Source organism: Sparus aurata, chromosome 22 (genome assembly GCF_900880675.1).
Source record: "Sparus aurata chromosome 22, fSpaAur1.1, whole genome shotgun sequence".
Taxonomy (NCBI): domain Eukaryota; kingdom Metazoa; phylum Chordata; class Actinopteri; order Spariformes; family Sparidae; genus Sparus; species Sparus aurata.
The window spans coordinates 1,715,350-1,737,760 of record NC_044208.1 but is presented as its reverse complement, the minus strand read 5'-3'; the positions used below and the strand labels follow the sequence as shown (position 1 = coordinate 1,737,760).

The window sequence follows — 22,411 nt, the reverse complement described above, 5'->3', positions numbered from 1 at the left end:
AAGCCCTTGTTGACACTGGCTCCACCGCTACACTGTTGAGACCGGACCTGATCCCGGCACGGACCCAATTGAAACCTACTGTGGTGAAGCTGAGAACTGTGACTGGTGATTTAGCCCCTATGCTTGGAAGAGGGGTGGTGGTTATACAGGTGGGGGGGCTGGCAGTGAACTTTAGGGTGTGGGTCGCAGCAGTGCAGGACCCCTGCATATTGGGACTGGACTTCCTGCGATCTGCCCGCGGTGTGCTAGACCTGGGGAGGAACACACTGGCCTTTCCAGGAGGTCCCACAGTTGAAATGGTGCACCCCGCACAAGCCATGAAACCACATCTGCCAACCTTGAGGGCAGCAGAGGTACATCGTGAGTCAAATTCCCCACTCCGGGCTTCCCCCCCTGCACCCGTGGCCTGTGGAGGGTGTTGGTGCAATTTAAGGACATTTTTGCACTGACAGAAGAAGAAGAGGGCCTGACACATCTGGTGCAGCACGAGTTTGACACTGGGGATGCACGGCCCATAAAGACACGCCCCAGCCGCCTCCCCCTGGCGCATCAGGCAGCTGCAGACAGCGTGATCGATGAGATGCTGACGGCTGGCATCATCAAGCCCTCTGACAGCCCCTGGGCCTCGGGGGTTGTGATGGTCAATAAGAAGAAAAGTCAGAAGATGAGGTTCTGCGTCGACTACAGAACACTGAACAACGTGACCAAGAAAAACTCATACCCATTTCCCCGCATCGACGAGTCTCTGGACTCGTGTCTGGCTCGTCCTGGTTCTCCTCTTTAGACCTACGCAGTGGGTATTGGCGGGTACCTCTCAGCCCTGAAGCCAGACCGAAGACAGCTTTCTGTGCCAGCAGATGGTTGTGGCGGTTCCGAGTCCTCTCCTCTCCGGCCTCGTTCGAACGGCTGATGGAAAAGGTGTTAGCCGACATTCCCCGAATGTCTGGTCTACCTGGACGTTATCCTGGTTAGGGGTGGGAATTGATATGTTTTTATCAATATCAATGCCATTGTTGATTCTGTCTATCGATCCAATTCCTTATCAATTCTCATATCAATTCCTGAGTAGTTCACTGAGTGGCAAAAAAGGAGTTCTACACAGTCTTCTGCACCAAAAGCAACCATTTTGAACATGAACATATTCAACTCAAACATACAACAAAGACGCTGAACACCTGAAGACCCCGCCAGCAACGGTGGAGCAGCGACCATCCAACATCGCCGCAAGCCAGGGGAGAGCAGCAAAGCAGCCAGGCAGTGACTAATCCTGAGGTTGTGGTGGACCAATGGGGCAATGATGGACAGCCCACAGAGTACTGAGTAGTCGGTTTGAAAGTTAGCGTTGCTAGGCTAACAGCTGATTGCCGGGGCCACTGGCTGGGGCTGACAGCTGATCGCGGGGCTAACAGCTGATAGTGGGGTTAACAGCTGATCGCAGGGGCTAACAGCTGATCAGCGGAGAAAGGTGAGTCCACGGAGCCAATTGTTCAGGTGTGCAGCCCTCAGAGTTAGTAGCACAGCCCCATAGCATGAAGGGACAACTTGGCTTTCTTTCTTCAACAGAAAAAAGCAGTTTTGCTACCAACTGAGAAGCGGCGATATTTAAGCCACCGTCCTCTCTCATCCTGGTTGACTGCACTGGTAGCACGGGTAGCATTGCACTGATTACACACGTCAGAATTCTCATCTTGTTTGGTGAAATGCAGCCAGGCTTTAGATCGCTTCCTCCTCTCCATGATGCTGCCTCGCGGTTGAAGGTAGGAATTGAATGAGAGAATTGCTAAGAAGAATCGATAACGGTGGAGGCGTACAATTCCGATGGAATTAGTCAGCTGGAACCGGTTCTGAGTCAGAACCAGTTCTCGATTACCACCCCTAATCGTGGTCCTCGGGAGCCCCTTCCAGGCAGCCTCGGGGGCCCTGCAGCGGGTTCTACAGAGGATAGCAGCAGCAGGTCTGAAGCGCCACCCTGACAAGTGCTGCTTCATGAGGAAAGAGCTGGAGTTTCTGGGACACAGAGCTGGGGAAGAGGGCATCAGCACGTTGGGGGAAAAAGTGCGGGCAGTGAAGAGCTGGCCAGTCCCCGCCAACTTGCGTGAGCTGAAGAGCTTCATTGAACTGGCATCTTACTATAGGCAAACTGCCTATAGTAAGATGCACGGCTTTTCTTGTATAGCTGCACCTCTGTTCTGCCTGCAGCGGAAAGACTGTGATTTTACCTGGACTCCCGAGTGCGAGCGGGCCTTCAGCTGTTTGAAGGAGGCCTTGACAGAATTTCCCATCCTCACTCACCCAGATCCCAACCTGCCATTCGTCCTGGACACAGCGATGTTGGGATGGGTACGGTGATGAGCCAGGTGGGACCGGAGGGGGAGAAGGTGGTGGCGTACTTCAGTAAAACCTTCAACAAAGCTGAACGGCGCTATTGTGTGACACGTAGAGAGCTCCTTGCTATTGTGAGAACAATAAGCCACTTCAAGTATTACATCTACGGCCTGCCTTTCATGGTCCGAACTGACAATCCAGCCCTCCAGTGGTTAATGTCCTTCAGGGAGCCAGAGGGGCAGATTGCACGCTGGCTGGAAGAACTGGTGCTGTATTCAAAGTAGAGTACTGGGCTGGAGCTTGCTATACCAATGCTGATGCCATGTCTCGACGCCCCTGTGCTCCCAGCGGCTGCTGATACTGTGAAAAGAGAGAGGCCTGGGAGACAGAGTTTCGTGTGGAGGAGGAGCAAGATTCCATGCATAAGGGAGACGGGCCCGTCTGCAGAGAGGCACAGGTTGTTGACTCACCTGAATGGAGAGCGCAGCAGGAACAGGATGCTGATCTACAACCAGTGCTACAGTGGGTGGAGTCAGGTCAAAAGCCACAGTGGACTGAGGTTGCAGGGTGCTCGCCTTCCACCAAGGGACTGTTTGCAAAGTTTGAGGCTCTCAGGGTGAAGGATGGAGTGCTCCAGAGAGCCTGGAAAAAGCCAGCTACAGGGGAGGAGAGGTGGCAGGTGGTGGTCCCCAGAGCACTTAGAGAGTCGGTGCTAAAGGCCTCACATGGCACTACGGGAGCGGGACACTTCTGAATCTCAAAAAACCTTCATCAACTCCGGCAAAGTTTCTACTGGGGTCAGCTCAGGAGAGATGTCGAGGACTTCTACTGCCGTTGTGACCTTTGTACAGCGCACAAAGGTCCCCCAGACCAGTCTTGTGCCCAGCTTCAGCAGCTGGCGGTGGGGGCCCCTATGGAGAAGGTGGCGGTGGACATAATGGGCCTGTTCCCTCGCAAAGATAAAGGGAACTGGTACGTTCTGGCTGCCATGGATTATTTTACAAAATGCCCAGAGGCGTATACCATACCGGACCAGGAGGCGAACACGGTTGCAGATGCCCTGGTGGAGGGCATGTTTACCAGGTTTTGGGCGGCCGAGGTCATACACAGCGACCAAGGAAGAAACTTTGAGTCAGGCGTGTTCTCTGCTATGTGTGACCATCGGGGCATGCAAAAGACTCAAACTACACCTTTACACCCTCAGAGTGATGGACTGGTCAAACAGTTCAACAGAACCCTGGCAAAGCAACTCGCCATCCTTACTGCAGAACATCAGTGCGATTGGGACATGCACCTCCCTTTCGTCCTATTGGCCTACAGGTCGGCTGTGCAGGATTCCACCTCATGCACATCTGCCTTGCTCATGTTGGGGCAAGAGCTGCAGAAATGGCTTTTGGCAGACCCCCAGACCCATCGGCTATTCCACCTGGACCGGAATACGCCAGGAGGCTCCAGGACCAAATGGAGTTAGCTCACAGCTTTGCCCGCGACCAGCTGCAGAAAGCAGGCATGAGGCAGAAAAGAAACTATGGCTTGAGGGCCAGATGGGGGGACTTCAAGGCCGGGGACCTGGTGTGGGTGCATAGTCCAAGGAGGAAGAAGGGCCGGTGCCCTAAGTTGGACTCTCACTGAGTGGGCCCCTGTGAGGTATTGGAGAAGCTGGGTGAGGTGGTGTATAGGGTTCAGCTGCCACCTAAGGGGAGACGGGTGGCCCTCCACAGGGACAGGTTGGCCCCATACAGAGGCGATGCACGGCCACATCAGCGTCCTGGACCCTATGCAATTTCCCAGAGAAACCAGACAACCAAACCCCTAGATTCTCTGACTGTTTCCCCTATTGACTCTACACATCCTCTCCCAACCTCAAACTCAACCCCTGCTCTTCAACAGGGTGTTCCAAGGCTACAGGCACAGCCGCTTATGTTCACTCCAAAGCGGCCCTGCAGTAATGTTCTGTTATAATGTCAATGTTCTGTGAGTTAATGACATGTTTGGGATTGAATGAGTAGCCAGGGGGGTGGGGTGCGAGTGGGGAGGAATGAGGGGAGTGCGAGCGCGCATGTGTGGGAGAGGAGCCTGTGAGTGAGAGCAAGCCGGCGAGAAAGCAATGGACTGGGAGAGAGTTATGGCTAACTTTTTTTTTTTTTTTTTTTTTATTCAAGTTTTTATTGAACTTTTCAAAGGCTTAGTACATGGCAAACTCAGCCTCCTCTCCACAAAACAAAACATCCACTCAACAGACCCAGCACATCCAAAACAAATACAAAAAAGAAAATAGACAAGTGAGACCAACAAATAAACAAATGCCCTCACACATGCACATCAACATATACAGTGGGTACGGAAAGTATTCAGACCCCTTTAAATTTTTCACTCTTTGTTTCATTGCAGCCATTTGCTAAAATCAAAAAAGTTCATTTTATTTCTCATTAATGTACACTCAGCACCCCATCTTGACAGAAAAAAAGAGAAATGTAGAAATTTTTGAAAATTTATTAAAAAAGAAAAACTGTAATATCACATGGTCATAAGTATTCAGACCCTTTGCTGTGACACTCATATTTAACTCAAATGCTGTCCATTTCTTCTGATCCTCCTTGAGATGGTTCTGCTCCTTCATTGGAGTCCAGCTGTGTTTAATTAAACTGACTGGACTTGATTAGGAAAGGCACACACCTGTCTATATAAGACCTTACAGCTCACAGGACATGTCAGAGCAAATGAGAATCATGAGGTCGAAGGAACTGCCCAAGGAGTTCAGAGACAGAATTGTGGCAAGGCACAGATCTGGCCAAGGTTACAAAATAATTTCTGCAGCACTCAAGGTTCCTAAGAGCACAGTGGCCTCCATAATCCTTAAATGGAAGAAGTTTGGGACGACCAGAACTCTTCCCAGACCTGGCCGTCCTGCCAAACTGAGCAATTGTGGGAGAAGAGCCTTGGTGAGAGAGGTAAAGAAGAACCCAAAGATCACTGTGGCTGAGCTCCAGAGATCAAGTAGGGAGATGGGAAAAAGTTCCACAAAGTCAACTATCACTGCAGCCCTCCACCAGTCGGGGCTTTATGGCAGAGTGGCCCGACGGAAGCCTCTCCTCAGTGCAAGACATATGAAAGCCCGCATAGAGTTTGCCAAAAAACACATGAAGGACTCCCAGACTATGAGAAACAAGATTTTCTGGTCTGATGAGACCAAGATTGAACTTTTTGGCGGTATGTGTGGAGAAAACCAGGCACTGCTCATCACCTGCCCAATACAATTTCAACAGTGAAACATGGTGGTGGCAGCTTCATGCTATGGGGGTGTTTTTCAGCTGCAGGGACAGTATGACTGGCTGCAATTGAAGGAAAGGTGAATGCGGCCAAGTACAGAGATATCCTGGAAGAAAACCTCTTCCAGAGTGCTCAGGACCTCAGACTGGGCCGAAGGTTCACCTTCCAACAAGACAATGACCCTAAGCACACAGCTAAAATAACAAAGGAGTGGCTTCGAAACAATTCTGTGACCATTCTAGACTGGCCCAGCCAGAGCCCTGACCTAAACCCAATTGAGCATCTCTGGAGAGACCTGAAAATGGCTGTCCACCAACGTTCACCATCCAACCTGACAGAACTGGAGAGGATCTGCAAGGAAGAATGGCAGAGGATCCCCAAATCCAGGTGTGAAAAACTTGTTGCATCATTACCAAGAAGACTCATGGCTGTACTGGCTCAAAAGGGTGCTTCTACTCAATACTGAGCAAAGGGTCTGAATACTTATGACCATGTGATATTTCAGTTTTTCTTTTTTAATACATTTGCAAAAATGTCTACATTTCTGTTTTTTTTCTGTCAAGATGGGGTACTGAGTGTACATTAATGAGAAATAAAATGAACTTTTTTGATTATAGCAAATGGCTGCAATGAAACAAAGAGTGAAAAATTTAAAGGGGTCTGAATACTTTCCGTACCCACTGTACATCACTAGCACATCTCCACATACCCCACAAGAACGTGTGGTATACAGCAAAAATCCTAGTGGGGGTCATTGTTTACCTTTATATAGTCCCAAAACTTATCCCAAGGGGTCACCCCTTCCCTCTTGTCATCACTCAGTCTACCAAGCATACATTCATAAGATGCAGTTGCAGACATTGCATAGACCCATTCTTTCATGTGTGATAACTCTGCTGCCTTCCAGTGTCTTAAAATGACTCGACACGCTGTTGTTGTACCAACCAATATTACAGAGATGTTGCATATTGGGTAACTGGGATTTGTTCCCTAGTAAGCAGAGCTCTGGACTTGAGGAGATTTCTGCCCCGAGCCAATTACTTAAAATAATTAGTATCTGGGCCCAGAAAGGTCTGATTAAAACAAATTCCCACATGCAGTGAAGAAGGGTCCCAGTTTCCTCTCTACACTTCCAACATAAGTCATCACCCTGTAGTTTCATCCTATACAGTCTGGATGGTGTGTAATAATACCTATGTAATATGTTATATTGTGTAAGTTTACCCCTTACCTCTCTCACATATTTACCACAGTCAGCCACAATTCTCATCCATCTATCATTATCAATCTCCCCTCCGAGGTCCCTCTGCCAAATCATCTTTAAGTGATTAGAGTCATTGCCAAGAGAAGAATTAGCAACTTTGTAAAATAGTGAAGCTTTTCGTTTTCTAATTGGAAGTTTCATATAATCTATCACTATATTATTAGTAATATTGTATGGTTTTGAGGTAATACAATTATTGTATTATTTGCAAAAATTTCCAAAAATTGTCTTTACCCACCGAATGAAATTTCTCTGTCAGCTTATCATATGACAAAAATACCCCATCTTCAAATAGATCGTTAATGGTGCCTAAACCACTAGAATGCCACCGTTTCCAATATATAGGTTTCTTCCCAACACAGACATCAGGATTATGCCACAACGACGAATATCTTTGTAGAGTATGTGTAAGTTTAAACATTTTATGCACCCTGATCCAGACATCCCTTGAATGTATAAGTATTGGATTTGTGATGTTAAACCTTTTTTGTGATAATACTTCCACAGGTTGGAAAGGCAAACATACCCTCTTTTCTACCTCCATCCAAGCTGCTTCCTTCCCTGCAGTATGCCAGTATCTTGCTATTTTGGCCATCTCGAAAGCTAAATAATACAGTCTAAAATCTGGGAGGCCCAGCCCTCCCTCCTCCTTATGCACACATAACTTTCTCAGTTTGATTCGAGGTCTTTTCTGGCCCCATAAAAAACGTTTTATTACATCATCCATTTGTCTAAAAGTGGAGGGTGGTATCTTCATTGGTAGCATCATTGCCACATAATTAAACTGTGGAGCAACTATCATTTTTATAACATTAATTTTCCCCCACAATGTTAATTTTTGTTTCCCCCATTTATCAAGGTTTGTTTTTATCTTTTGAAGTAAGGGATTACAGTTTAGTGCTACTATTTTGTCCATATCATCAGAAAGTTTAATACCCAGATACTTCATTCCCTCCCGTATCCATCTAAAGTTAAACTTCTCCACCATAAATGATGTACACCATCTGGAGAGAGGCCATGCCTCAGATTTGCTCAAGTTAATGGAGTAGCCCGAACATTTTGAGAAGGATTGTATAGTTTCCATCAGATGTGGTAGGGAACTTAAAGGCTTAGATACTGCTGCCAAAATGTCATCAGCATACAATAATAATTTATGTTCAGTGTCTCCTCCCCATACTCCTTTTATTCCAGGGTGTGCTCTGCCAGACAGACACTGCCAGAACCTCTAAGAAGATGATGAACAATAGTGGACTCAACGAGCATCCCTGTCGTGTTCCTCGGGTCAAATTAAAGAAGGGGGAGATTATTTCATTTGTCATCACTGCTGCTTTAGGATTTTTATACAGCATTTTTATCCATTTAATAAAGTTAGAGTGGAAACCAAAATGAGATAGGGTGGAGAACAGAAATTGCCACTCCACCCTATCAAGGCCTTCTCTGCATCCAGAGAAATAGCCGTTATAGGAACATTTTGGGATTGACTTAACCACATTAGGTGTAACAGAAGTCTAACATTATCCATTGAAGTTCTATTTTTCATGAAGCCTACCTGATTAGGGTGTATAATACTTGGTAAGACAAGTTGTAAGCGTGTTGCTAAGATTTTTGTAAGAATCTTACAATCGAGGTTAAGGAGACTTATGGGTCTAAAGGCCCCCACACACCGGCCCAACCGTTGGACGTCTGAAGCATTTGGATTCTCTGATTGGCAGTGTGCTAGCGAATCAGCGCGGTGCGTGGGAGGGGCGGAATACTGTGTGCGCATTGGTTTTCTACGCACTCCGTTCCGTCATTTCTTGTTTTCATGCTTTGGAGTACTGGCACGAGACTAGCTGTTATTATGTCCGTTCAGGACGAATTAATCTGTGTTCGTTTAGTAATGCCTTGCTGCATATTTAGTATGCAGCTGTTTTTGTCTGAAATAGTTAAGTTTCGTTTTGATCGAAAGTAAAGAGAGTTGCGTGCATAAACCTCTAGTCCAGCGTCTTTAACACTAGAGCCACCGGCTTATTGCATCTCGCGCAAGCGCAGAATGTACACGCTACTGTGGAGCTGGCAGAACATTGAAGCGGTGTGTTCAATGCAACTTTTGTGCCGAACGGGTCAGACGAGAGGCAACACTGTGGTTGGAGAGTGGTCAAATAAGGCAGTTGGACGTCTGGGCGATGTGTGGGGGCCTTAAAGTTAGAGGGGTCCGTTGCATCTTTACCTGTTTTGAGGATTAGTGAGATTACAGCTTCATTAAAAGTTGGAGCTACACAGCCCTTATCGAATATCTCCTGATATACCTGCTGTAGTACTGGAACCACAATATCTGTAAACGCTTTATAATATTCCACTGGGAGTCCGTCATAACCTGGTGATCTCCCACTTTTCATTGAGGAAATTGCCATCCTTATTTCAGCCTCAGTTATGGGTAATTCCAATCCCGCTGCCTCCTGAAGTAAAAGCTTGGGCACATCTATGTTAAGGAGAAACTGTTCTATAACTTCTTGTGAGATATTAGGAGATATGGAGGATGTGTATAACTTCTCATAAAACTGTTGTAATATTCCATTTATGTCTTTAGCAGCAAAAAACTGTGCGTCCCCCTGTTTTATCACTGGTATGGTGTTTGCAGAGATTTTTTCTTTTAACTGTCTAGCTAGTAATTTACCCATTTTCTCCCCACCTTCATAGAAGTTTGTTTTTAATCTATAAAGTGCATATTCTGCTTTTTTATTATAAATCTCATGTAGAGAATATTTAAGCTTACAAAGTTCTTGACATTTTCTGTCCGATAAGTGTTTTGACAAATGTAATTCCTTATCTTTTATCTCTTTTTCTAAATCTTTAATCCTGGTGCAATTCTCTCTTTTATTTTTAGTGGCTTGTGCTATGAATTTTCCTCTTATATATGCCTTGGAGGCTTCCCACACAGTAGTTATTTCTTTGGTGCTACCGATGTTAATTTCAAAGAAGGTTTTTAAGTCCTCCTCAACTGTCTTTTTGAAGGTTGAGTCCAACAATAATCCAGTATTTAATCTCCATCTACCTCTTCTTTCAGTTTTTAGACTGGCCTTGATAAATAGCTCAACTGGCGCATGATCTGTGAGGGAGATTGCCTTTATGTTACAGTCAGCCGCATTATCTGTCAGGGATGTACTTATAGAAAAAGGTCTATTCTGGAATAAGTTTTGTGGCAGTGGGAGAAGAATGAAAAATCCTTCACATTCGGGTTGATCAGCCTCCATATATCTATTAGGCCCACATCTCTAGTCAACATATTCAAGGCCTCTCTCTCCTTAGTCAGTAGGGGGGGTCTAAATAAACTCCTATCCAGTACTGGATCCATAACTTAATTAAAATCCCCAGCAAGAATAATTTCTCCCTCAGTGTCTCCTAAAAATTTGTTTACCTCGTGGAAGAAACTGGGGTCTCCCTTATTAGGTGCATATATGTTGCATAATACAAGAGGGACACCTTCGACCACCGCTTCAACTAGGGGTGCACAGATCCGATATTAAGATCGGATATCGCCAGATATTGACAAAACGGCTGGATCCAGTCCCCCCCCCCCTCCGTCGCAGAGCGCAAGTTCTTGTTTGACCAACTCTTTATTAGTTTATTCTTAGGTTCAGCTGCTATGTTTTATTTCGTATTCCTGTTTGCAGGACGTTACACTTTATCACGTCACATTTCTCCGCTGATTAGCTAGTAGCCCCGCCATCAGTTGTCAGCTTCACCTAACAGCTGTTAGCCTAGCAACGCTAACTTTCAAACCGACGTGCTCAACACTCTGTGGGCTGTCCATCGTTGCTCCGTTGGTCCTCCCTCCACCACAACCTCAGGGTTATTCACTGCCGGGCTGCTTTGTCTCCTCCTCTGCTGCTGCGGTCTCCCCGGCTCACAGTGATGCTGGATGGTCGCCCCCGCTGTGTGCACGGAGCCTCCAGACGTTAGTTTGTTTACGGACGGTGCTGCTGACTAACGTTACCTTGCTAGTTTTCCCTCCGTGCTGACTGACAGGCGCTACATTCATTCTTTGTTTTGTGTGTTCCACTTTGTTACGTGTGTCCTTGTGTACCCTGACAGGCGCTATATAAATTAAATATATAATTATTATTATTATTATTATTATTATTATTAATGTTACACATGTTTACAATGTTCGGTAACTGTTTGATTATTTTGTCTTAGTTAGGAAAGTGTGGTGCCTTTAGTCCCTTTCACATGGTGGAAGGTATACAGTTTATATTAATTCAACAACAGTATCGGATCGGGTATCGCCGATACGCTCAGTCCAGGTATCGGTATTGGGATTGGATTGGAAAAAACTGGATCGGTGCATCTCTAGCTTCAACACTAATAATTCTTCCCTCTGCATCTTTAGTTTGTTTTAACAGAATTGTAGACAGTTGTGTTGTTACATTGTTTGAACACACTGTGTTGCCGTACCTGGCAAGAGTCTCACGATAGTTTATAACGAGACTGGAGTGGCGGTTCTTCAGGAAGTTGTTGTACACATGGTGGCTGTACCTACGTCTGCCTGCAGGCTCATACCGTTATGAATAAACGCCGTTCAGTCATTAAACAACATGGTGTCAGAAGTGGGATGCCACTCAGCGTGACATTCCCCGGACAACTCTCCGGAGCCGGCGGAGACGGTAAACAGCAAAAGTTCAAGCCGTGCTAAGCTAGCAAGTGAACAATGGCGGACGGATTCCGACGTCCAGACCCTCTCGTTTTCGATGGAAATGTGGCAGAGAACTGGCGCAAGTTTGAACGAGAATATGAAATATTCATTGCTGCCGCACATAGTGATAAACCTGCCAAAACCAGAGCCTACATACTCCTCAATCTGGCGGGACCCGAAGCTATTGAGAGAGAGCGGTCATTCACATATGCACCTGCGGTCATGTCGGAGCAGAACGACGTCATAACACCGGCAGAGTCCAGAGAGGATCCCGAATGCCTAAAGAAGAAGTTTAAGGAGATCTGCAGCCCAGAGACTAACGTGATAATGGAAAGGCATAACTTCAATACCAGGTACCAAAAACCCGGTGAAACAATTGAGGCATATGTGAGTACATTAAAAAGCCAGGCAAAAACCTGCAACTTTGGAGCATTGCAGGACGAGCTCATCCGAGACAGACTTGTTTGTGGAATTAACAGTGACAGTGTAAGACGTGCCTTACTCAAGGAGACTAACCTCACACTAATAAAAGCAATACGCATCTGTCAGATAAGCGAGCTCACTGAACAACACAGTAAAGCCCTCTGTGCACCAAAGCATGCAACTACTGCCAGTGTGGATGCCGTGCAAATAAAGCGCAGTGGCAAATTCAAGGGCAAAATGAAACATGACATGAAGCACGAAAATTCATCAGCAATCATTTCAAGATGCAAAAATTGTGGTGGCACTCATCCAGCCAAACGAGAACAATGCCCAGCTTTTGGACAGGTGTGTCACAAGTGCAAGAAACAGAATCACTTCAAAAAGCAAGATCAAGCAGATCATCAAGACATGACACATTCAGCAAGCAAGTAAATCAGTTGGCAAGTGAGGATACATTCACTATTGAAGGCTTATCACTACATGATGAAAGTGATATGAACCCAGTACAAGCTAACAAGAAGGAAGGACATTGCACTGTGATGGTGAACAACAAATCCCTCAAGCTAAAAGTAGACACTGGGGCTAAATGTAATGTAATTTCAGCAGACACCCTCAAAGTCATAAGGCACATTGAATCGTTGTACAAGCCACACAAGCAAGTTAAACTAGTTGCTTTTGGAGGAGCCATGATCAACCCGATCGGTGCAGTGAATTTACAATGCATGCTAAATGAGCAGTCATACGACCTGCAATTTCAGGTTGTGAAAGAAAATGTACATTCCATTCTAGGCCTAAAGGATAGCCTAAAGATGAAATTGGTCACTTTCAGTAAAGAAGTACACCACATAGACACTGCCCAGCAACAAGCTCTGTCTGAGAGAGTGTTTGAGGACTACGCAGATCTATTTAAAGATGAAGTTGGTGACCTACCTGTGACCTACTCAATGAAAATAGATCCAAACGTGGCACCTGTAGTTAACCCCCCACGGCGCATCCCTGTGGCGATGCAAGGAAAAGTGGAAAAAGAGCTCCAGAGAATGCAAACACTAGGAGTAATTGAACCCGTGGAAGATCCTACAGAATGGGTTTCAAACATGGTTGCCACACACAAAAAAGAGACTGATGACGTACGCATCTGCATAGACCCGAGAGACCTAAACAAGGCACTGATGCGCCCTCACCATCCCATGCGCACAGTAGAGGAGGTCGCAGCACAAATGTCAGGCGCCACCGTCTTCTCAGTCCTGGATGCTAAAAGCTCCTTCTGGCAAATCAAGCTGGACGAGACCTCATCCATTCACACTACCTTCACAACCCCCTTTGGCAGATTCAAGTTCCTGAGGATGCCTTTTGGCATTAACACTGCCTCTGAAGTCTTCCAGAGAGCCATGGAACAAATATTTGCTGGATATCCATGTGCAATAATTGTGGATGACATCATCGTTGGTGGCAATGGAGTAGAGGAACATGACAAAAACTTGAAGAAGGTGCTCGACCGAGCCAGACAAGTAAAGCTCAGGCTTAATCCAAAAAAGTGCAAGTTCAGGCTCAGAGAGGTGAGCTATGTTGGACATGTGTTTACAGACAAAGGCTGATCCAACAAAAATCACAGCAATCAGTGAAATGCCACCCCCAGAGGACAAGACAGCTCTCCAAAGCTTCCTTGGAATGGTCAACTATCTGGGGAAATTCATTCCCAACCTGAGTGAACTGTCAACACCACTACGCCAGCTGCTACATAAGGAGGTAGTGTGGAACTGGACACAACATCAGCAAGAAACTTTTGACAAGCTCAAGGCATGCATCACCAGTCCACCTGTGCTTCATTATTACGACATGCAAAAAGCAGTGACTCTCACCTGTGATGCATCACAACATGGTCTGGGAGCTGCCTGCCTGCAGGATGGCGAACCTGTGGCATATGCATCACGCACACTGACCCAAACAGAGGTTAGATATGCACAGATAGAGAAGGAGTTACTAGCTGTGGTCTTCGCATGTTACAAGTTCTATGACTATATCTATGGTAAACCAGTTGTGATTGAAACTGACCACCAGCCTCTGGTTACAATTCATAACAAATCCTTTCACACAGTCCCAGCACGCCTGCAACGCATGATGCTAAGACTGCAAAAATTCAACCTGACTTTCATCTACAAGAAGGGGAAGCACCTCTACCTGGCTGACACCCTTTCACGTGCACCAAGGCGCAACATCTCTCCTCAAAAAGAGGAGCAGCATGAGTTTGAAGTGATGGCAGTTCAGCTGATCTCCCCACAGCGGCTCGAGGAACTCAGGAAACACACAGCTGAGGACACAATCCTCCAAACACTCTCTAACTTCATTCAGAATGGATGGCCAAGACGTTCATGTAGCATTCCTGCACAGGTGAGACCATTCTTTGGTTTCCGTGATGAACTCTGTGTTGAAAACAACATCATCATGAGAGGATGCAGAGCAGTCATTCCCGCATCCCTACATTCTGAATATCTCAAAGCATTGCATAAAGGGCACCCAGGCATTGAGAGCACAAAGAGGAGGGCAAGGGAAAGTGTGTTCTGGCTGTCACTAAATGAGGACATTGAGACCACTACTCAGGCATGCAGCATCTGTAACAGCCTGAAACCTCACCAACAAAAAGAACCACTAAAACTACATGCAATTCCCGACCTGCCATGGTCTATTGTTGCTACAGACATATTTGAATGGAACAACCAACATTATCTTGTGCTTGTTGACTCATACTCCGGATGGTTTGAAATCGACCAGCTCAACAGTTTATCATCCCTAGGTGTAATCAACAAGTTAAAACGGCACTTCTCGACTCATGGCATACCACAGAAGCTGTACTCAGATAATGGCACCCAGTTTAAGAGCCAAACCTTCTGCGACTTTGCCAGATCTTGGAACTTTCTGCACGTGACCAGTAGTCCTGAATACCCTCAGTCCAATGGTCTCAGCGAAAGAGCAGTGAGGAGTGCGAAAAAACTGTTAGAGACAACAAACCGAGACGGAACAGACTTCTATTTGAACCTGCTGAACCTAAGGAACATGCCACGGGACAAGATCCTGGGTTCACCTGCACAGAGACTTTTATCCAGACGAACTCGAACAACTCTGCCTATCAGCAAACAGATGTTAGAGCCAGCTGCAAAAACAACAGCCAGCATCAAAGCCCAGCTGAAAAAGAAACGCAGAGTACAAAAACAATACTATGACAAAACGAGTAAACCACTAACACCTAATCAAGTGGTAAGACTCCAATCACAAAAAGGACACGACAAAATAGGAGTAATAAAGAGACTTTGTGGCGAGCCCCGCTCGTACATGGTTGAGGTCGAGGAGAAGGAGTACAGACGCAACCGACGTCACATTCTTCCAGTGATGGAGCCCCAACCTCCAAAGCCTGTCACACATGCACAGGACCCAGATGTGTTGCAACACACACCCGAAGCACCTGAGCCACAGATGGACAAAACACAAAAGACTGAAAAGCGCAATAACGCTGAACACACATCATCAGCACAATGTCAGGGACAGACGAGTGCTGCAAAGACTCCTGATGGACTGTCACAGAAGTGTGTTGTGATAAAAGATAAAAACCTTGCTCAGCCTGTTACTTCCATGTATGTCACTAGATGTGGTAGAGTGTCTAAGCCAAATGCTAGATACTTAAGCTAATCAAGACATAAGTCATTCACTGAATAACCATGAGAAGTTGCATTATTTTGTTTTGCATTTATTCACTGAGCTGATGCAACTACGGTGTAAAACTGTGATGATGATGCATTTTGGTTTTGGACATTTCATTTCTTGGTGTAAGGTTAATGCAGCCTGAATTGTTAATACATCCTATTTCGTATTCTGTCCTATAACTTTACCTTCTCTTACATTATTTTGGTTAAGGACCACAACTAAAGAAGGGGGATGTAGACAGTTGTGTTGTTACATTGTTTGAACACACTGTGTTGCCGTACCTGGCAAGAGTCTCACGATAGTTTATAACGAGACTGGAGTGGCGGTTCTTCAGGAAGTTGTTGTACACATGGTGGCTGTACCTACGTCTGCCTGCAGGCTCATACCGTTATGAATAAACGCCGTTCAACATTTTACATGACTCCCAGTCATTAAACAACAAGAATGAAACTAAATGTTCTTGTGAACTAGAATTAGAACACCATTACGTTTGTTTGAAAATGAGTTATGAAATAAGTGTCCCACCCATCCCACTTTAAATTTCTCCACCTCCAAACCTTGCAAGTGGGTTTCCTGTATCATTGCAATGTCTGCTTGGTTATTTTTTAAATAAGATATTATCTTCATCCTTTTAATAGGGCTACTGCAACCATTTATATTCCAAGAAATAAACTTAACTGACCTACTAGTCATATTTTTCCCTTCCTAGATTGGAAATAAATACTAATAATAAAATCAATAGGAAATAAAAGAGTAAACTGAACTTACACATAAAGATAAAACAGAAGGTGTCCGGCTGCAACACAACCAGTGTCCCGAGTGTTGAGCCCTCCCCGCTGCTGAAAAAAGAAAAAAGAAAAAAAAAAGGATAACACGCGTATGGTCCGTGAGGTGAACGCTGCTCCCATGGTAACCGTCCCGTGTCAAGTGGAGCCTCTCCCTGGCCCGCACATGGATCCATCCAGTACAAAACAATACGCATAGTCCTACATTGGGTGTAAACAACAACTCCCCTCACTACTTCATCTCAGTCCACAGTTCCTCCTGATTATTGCTCATTAATGACTTTCTCCGCAGGTTCAACAGTGTTGCAACTCACGTTTTTTCCTCTCCATTTGAAGTGAAGCGTTGCGGGGAAAGCCAATGTGTATCTGGTGTCCAGCTTGTGCAATTTACGTTTCACCGGAGTGAACACTTTCCTCTTCTGCACTAACTCTCTAGACATGTCCGGGAACACAGATAGGCGACATTTCTCCCAGACAGATCCTCGCTTTTCCTTTGCTGCATTGATCACCTTATCCCTTGCAGACTGCCTCAGAAAACGGATCAGCACGGGTCTCGGGGGCTGATCTGCGTTCGGCATCGGTGCCAGCTGCCTGTGCACCCTCTCTATCTCCACCTCCCCGTCGCCTCCAACTCCGAGGCCCTCCACAAGAATTTTTTGGACACAATCGAGCAGAGTCCCATTCGTGTCAAATGTTTCCTTTAGTCCAACCAACCTCACATTATTTCACCTGCTTTGGTTTTCAAGGGCTTGTACTCGGTTCCACAGTAGCTCCGTCTGCTTATCCCTGCTCTCCTTGTCGTCCAGCAGCTGTTCCGACGTTTCCTCCAGGTGTACGATACGTGCCTCAGCCTCACCCAGCCTCTCCTGCATGGCCGTCACCGTATTACTCAGCTCCTCCGTTGTTTGTTTAATAGACGATACATCAGTTGTGACGCTCTGCAAAACGTTGTTCATCTTTGACATTTCTGCGAAGTGGGTGTTGGATTACTTAATATGCGCTTTTACATTAATAACTAAGAAAATTAGCATGTGCAGGGCGAGAGCTCCCCTAACTTGCGGCCATCTTGGAAGCTGCACCCACGTGACTCCTCGATTAGTTATGGCTAACTTTATGTTCTGGTTGTTTTTGGCGTGGTTACGTGGTTGCTGAACAACACTTGGTCATCTTTCCAACACGTCCTGGTGGACGCTACAGTAATTTAAAAGGATATTTCATTGTAAATTTATCCATGGTCTAACACACCGTGAAACTGTGTTAGACTTCCTCTCGAGAGATAAAGTTTGCAGACCGCTAGCTAACGTAGTTTTAGCATCCTCAGAAACGACCGCACGACAACAATACACTGCAGTAAATGGGTTCAAATATAAAACCGCCATCAAAAAGCCATAAATAATGCTCAGAACAGTACCAAACTTCAGCAACATTAGAAACAGGGTTCCAGCACATATTTCGAGGCATCAAACATTTGATATAGTTGCCGTATTTGTCGGAAAAAATCAACGAAACTCACCACCCGAGAAGCCTTCCTTGTTGTGGGGAAGCCCTGTGAGTCGATTACCGAGTGCAGTAGAGTCCCGCAGTAATGATCATCACTGAGCTGCGGAACTCTACTGCACTCGGTAATCGACTCACAGGGCTTCCCCACAACAAGGAAGGCTTCTCGGGTGGTGAGATTCGTTTATCTGTTCCGACAAATCCGGTGTCCATGTTAGACCATGGATTCAATTTACACCGGAATATCCCTTTAAGGCTAATTTAAGACTTTTAAGGCCTTAATTTTAGATACATGAATTTAAGACTTTTTAAGGATGCATGTACACCCTGATAAAATGACTCAAAGCCAGTGTGGTTTTTGAAACCCTAGCACTGTAAAAATGATAAATAAATTCACCTTGTACCTTCAGGTGAGTATTATTTTGCTGCTTATCTGTCAAATTTGCTATGGTGCCCTTTTTAAAAGATAGGGGACTATAGAAGATTTCACTGATTGTTTCACCACATCTAATAAGAATACTCCTGTGCGTAGGGCACTTTTAATAACATTGAACAACCTGCTTTTTGAGTCAGCAGGCTGGTGTACTGTACTTAGTTTATAGAGGTCAGTCTTCTCTTCTCTCTTGTCGTTGGCTTTGTTGAAGAGACGGATCCCTGTGACAATCATGGTGAGCTCACGGAGCTGCTGCTCCTTGTCTCTCTTCAAGAGTACCATGAAGGATCCCAGTTCAGTCTGGGGGAAGACACTCTGCAGGGCAGCTGGGACAAAAGCAGAGGAGGAGAAGACAACAGTCAGGATATCATCATCATTATCAGAACATTGTACAGTGAATGGCCAAAGTATATGCAGGTGTTTGCTCCCATTCAGAACCAACAGCTTTAAGGAGGTCCAACACCTTTCTACCAAGATAACACATTTAAATGCACTGTAATCTTTCAGTCAAGTTATTGAATCCAAATTCACTGATTAATAAACTTAAGTAGAGGCTTGTACAGTTCACAGATATGGGCCGTGCTGTCTGGAGTACTGGAACATTATTTGTAAGTTATTGAAATGGAAGGCACTGCTCTTCACCCTGCTATACAGTGAGTGTTGTGTTGTCACTATACTTTTACTGATCATCAAACAGCAAGTGTGAACCTGTAGCCTCTTGCATAGTGCTGACATCTGTAGGTGAGCCCATGCCGGAACGCAGCAGGATATATGAGACCATCTTGCAGTACAAAGCGTCTAACTCCTCCCGTGTCTTCACCCTGCTGTCGGTGATCTCTCTGCTCACTGTGCTCAGGTTGGACTCCACCACCTGGTGGATGTCCTCCAGAAACTCCCCTGCACAAACACACAGCACCCGCTTTGTGAGATTCATGGTAGAACAGAACTTGTCTCTCTCTCCTGTCCTAATTGTGTGTAAATATGTAGTTTTTAAAAAAGTTACAATAAAAAATATCTGATTCATTCCACAACAAAATGCTAACACATGTATTCTGCTCCCCTGCTGTAGCTGCAAACAGTTCAACACACTGTAGTCTGTCTTACTGTGGCCTATTAATGTTGGCAGGCATAAACAGCATTGCCGTCATCCAAACATAACCAAATGAAGGCATGTATGAAAGGTTCAGTGCCTGTAAACTGAGTGGAGGTTAAAACTTGCATTTCTTCTTAACTGGTAAAACTGGTTTAATGCTGCAGGATAAAAATCACATCTGGTTTTAACATCCATTTCTCATCATTTTCAGACACAGAAACCGACAACATTAGTATGTCTTTTCATACAGTGACACTTACGTCTGGACGTGTAGTTCATATCAAAATACACCTGCATTTTGATGGTGTCGAGGGACGGACTGCATGTCTCCATCAGTTGATCCAGACACAGCTGTGAGAAGGATCACAGGTGGAGATTAGAAAGACAACCAAGTTTTCACACTGTGTTGCTTCACGTACATGTTTGAGTCTAATAAACCAGATGGACTAAAACACTTGACTGAAACTCAACTGGTTTAAATCTGACCACTAATAGATTTAGTAACAATAAATAAGAAATTAAGCACTTCTCCAGCAGGACTGTATGCCTGTCAGTGTGATTAAACAAAATCCAGTCTAATATTTATTTTGGAGGCTATTATTAATAGTTAAGAGAATAAACCGAACATGAATAATTGAGAACATTTTACATCTCTAACAGGCTTTATATGTGGTGTCTAGTCATGATATTCTGGTGGGGTGGCCCGGTCTTGCATCAAATGCCTTTCATGTTTAAAGGTATGCCAAAATACATTTTGGGTTAATTTCCCAAAGTTGGCCAATGCTGCAGGAAGAACTACACCGGGTTCATAAATAATAACAAAAATACAGTGAGTCACCTCCTCCAGTTGTTGGATGTCCTGTTTGGTCAGAGTTCGATCATCATTAAAGCCATTTCTTGGGTCCAGCACCACAGCTTTCACCTGAGGATGATGCAGAAGAGGAGCAGCTGTTCAGAAGCATCCACAGGGTGGCAGGCTTTAACAAGATGTGATTCAACTCTTCTGCTGTATATAACATTTTACCACATGGCTGAACAGAACATATATTACAGTATATCAGAGCACCAGTAGGCTGAGCCCACGGTGTGTCTATCAGCTGAACTGCTGTCTAGCTAACTCGCCAACTAGCCTTAGCCAACTAGCTCGACGGGCTGCAGGTAGCTGTGGGTGAGCTCACTGACCATGAAGGCCACCAGGGTGTCGGACACAGGCTGTCCTCTCTGTGCACACCGCTGCACCACTTCACGGATGATCTTCTTGATAACGCTCTCTGCCTGAGCTCTGGACATCTCTGCGGACTCAAGGTCTCGTTTGAACCACAGGTAGATCAACACAGGTATCGATGAGACGCTACAGCAACACCGGCCCGTAGAACGCTGGTTGTCATGGTAACAATCAACAAGTGACGTCAGATAGCCGAAGTGTCGAGAGGAACTGTACCTATTCTCTGTGAGGGGGGCGGGTCGAGAGGCGAGCTGCCTGAATCTGACCGGACCGAGACCCCAAGACCATGAGACAGATTTACTGATACAGAACCACTCCAAAAGTACCCATCTGCGGTCAAGATGACCGACAAGAGCGCTGCCACATACCGGAAGTCTCAAGCGGAAGTTGGTTAATCACCAAAATAAAAGCAGCAATTTATCCAATCCATACCGGAAGGCTCAAGCGGAAATAAGTTAATCACCAAAATAAAAGCAGCCATTTATCCAATCCATACCGGAAGTCTCAAGCTGAAGTTAGTTAATCACCAAAATAAAAGCTTAGAAAAAACACATACGTTTACACCATAGACTGTATGGTTTACACATAACATAATTCTATGCATTATGTGCAGTTACCTGTTTATTGTAACGGTATAATTGATTAGTTAATTGTCTCACAATGACTTCACTCATAAGTTAGTTAGAAGCCTATAATAATCACTAAATTATAATGTTAACATTTCATGAATTTAGCTTCAATATCAACGTTATGAATACAAATATGAATATTATGTTTGTGTGGTGGTGGTAGGGGGCTTCACTCACTCAATCACTCACTCACACACACACACACACACACACACACACACACACACACACACACACACACACACAATATGACTGAAGAAAAACTAAGATTAAATAAACTGAATTCTGAAATTAGAGAATTAATAAAACGGCCACAACAAATGTCATACTTACTATCACATTAGTATATGGTAAATATGAATTTTATTAATTAATGAATATTTAATCAATTTACAATTAATATTGATTGTAAATATTCATATTACGGTTTGTGTGTGTGTGTGTGTGTATGTGGGGGCTGCTCACACATATCATTCACACTAGACCTGAAAAATCACAAGGCCAGCACTGTAAATCATTGGTAAGTGTGTAAGTGTGTGTGTAAGGACTATACTGACCAGATATTATACAGGATCTTGTTTGCAGGAAGCTGGCATGCTCTCCCTGTCTTTCCTATATATGGCCGAGCCTGCTCACCAGAGGATGCCTTCATTAAACACAGTACAGACTATCCACACATTGTTTGCTCAAAAGCATAGTGGAGAAGCTTAGCTAAAATACATCAATCCTGCTGGTCTTCTCCTCACCTACCAGGGATCTTAAGGGATGAGAGGAGCATCATGAGCAACACAGTGGCCCCAGACAAGTGTGATGCAACAAAACAGGGAGTTCCTGGGTCTGGAGATGTGTTCATTTTCATTTATAACTATTAAATTACTGTAATAATAAGACTTTCCTATTGTCAGATTGTCAGTATTCTATTAAATCTATTTTATTTCTGGAATACAGGGAGTATGGGAGTGTGTATGAATGTTCCACACTCATTGATGATAAAACAGTAGGATGGGTCTCTAGTGAGGGAGGTTGAGAGGATGGAGCTGAGGCGAGTTGGGCCATATCACATTTTTGCACTGTATAAGATGGGGCATAATGGTGT

The 22,411-nt window shown here is 45.0% G+C and overlaps 1 protein-coding gene across 1 annotated transcript in view; it reads right to left on the bottom strand.

The window, feature by feature from the left end:
• cfap206 (cilia and flagella associated protein 206) overlaps window positions 1-21,051 on the bottom strand; it is a 34,198-nt gene extending 13,147 nt beyond the window's left edge. Inside the window, exons 1-5 of the mRNA XM_030406261.1 lie at window positions 20,644-21,051; window positions 20,300-20,383; window positions 19,722-19,812; window positions 19,077-19,265; window positions 18,527-18,694 (exon numbers count right to left, since the gene is read on the bottom strand). Of these exons, the coding sequence (XP_030262121.1) occupies window positions 18,527-18,694; window positions 19,077-19,265; window positions 19,722-19,812; window positions 20,300-20,383; window positions 20,644-20,751 (640 nt within the window). The 5' untranslated portion in view covers window positions 20,752-21,051. The remainder of the gene's footprint in view (window positions 1-18,526; window positions 18,695-19,076; window positions 19,266-19,721; window positions 19,813-20,299; window positions 20,384-20,643) is intronic.
• Window positions 21,052-22,411: the final 1,360 nt, after the last annotated feature.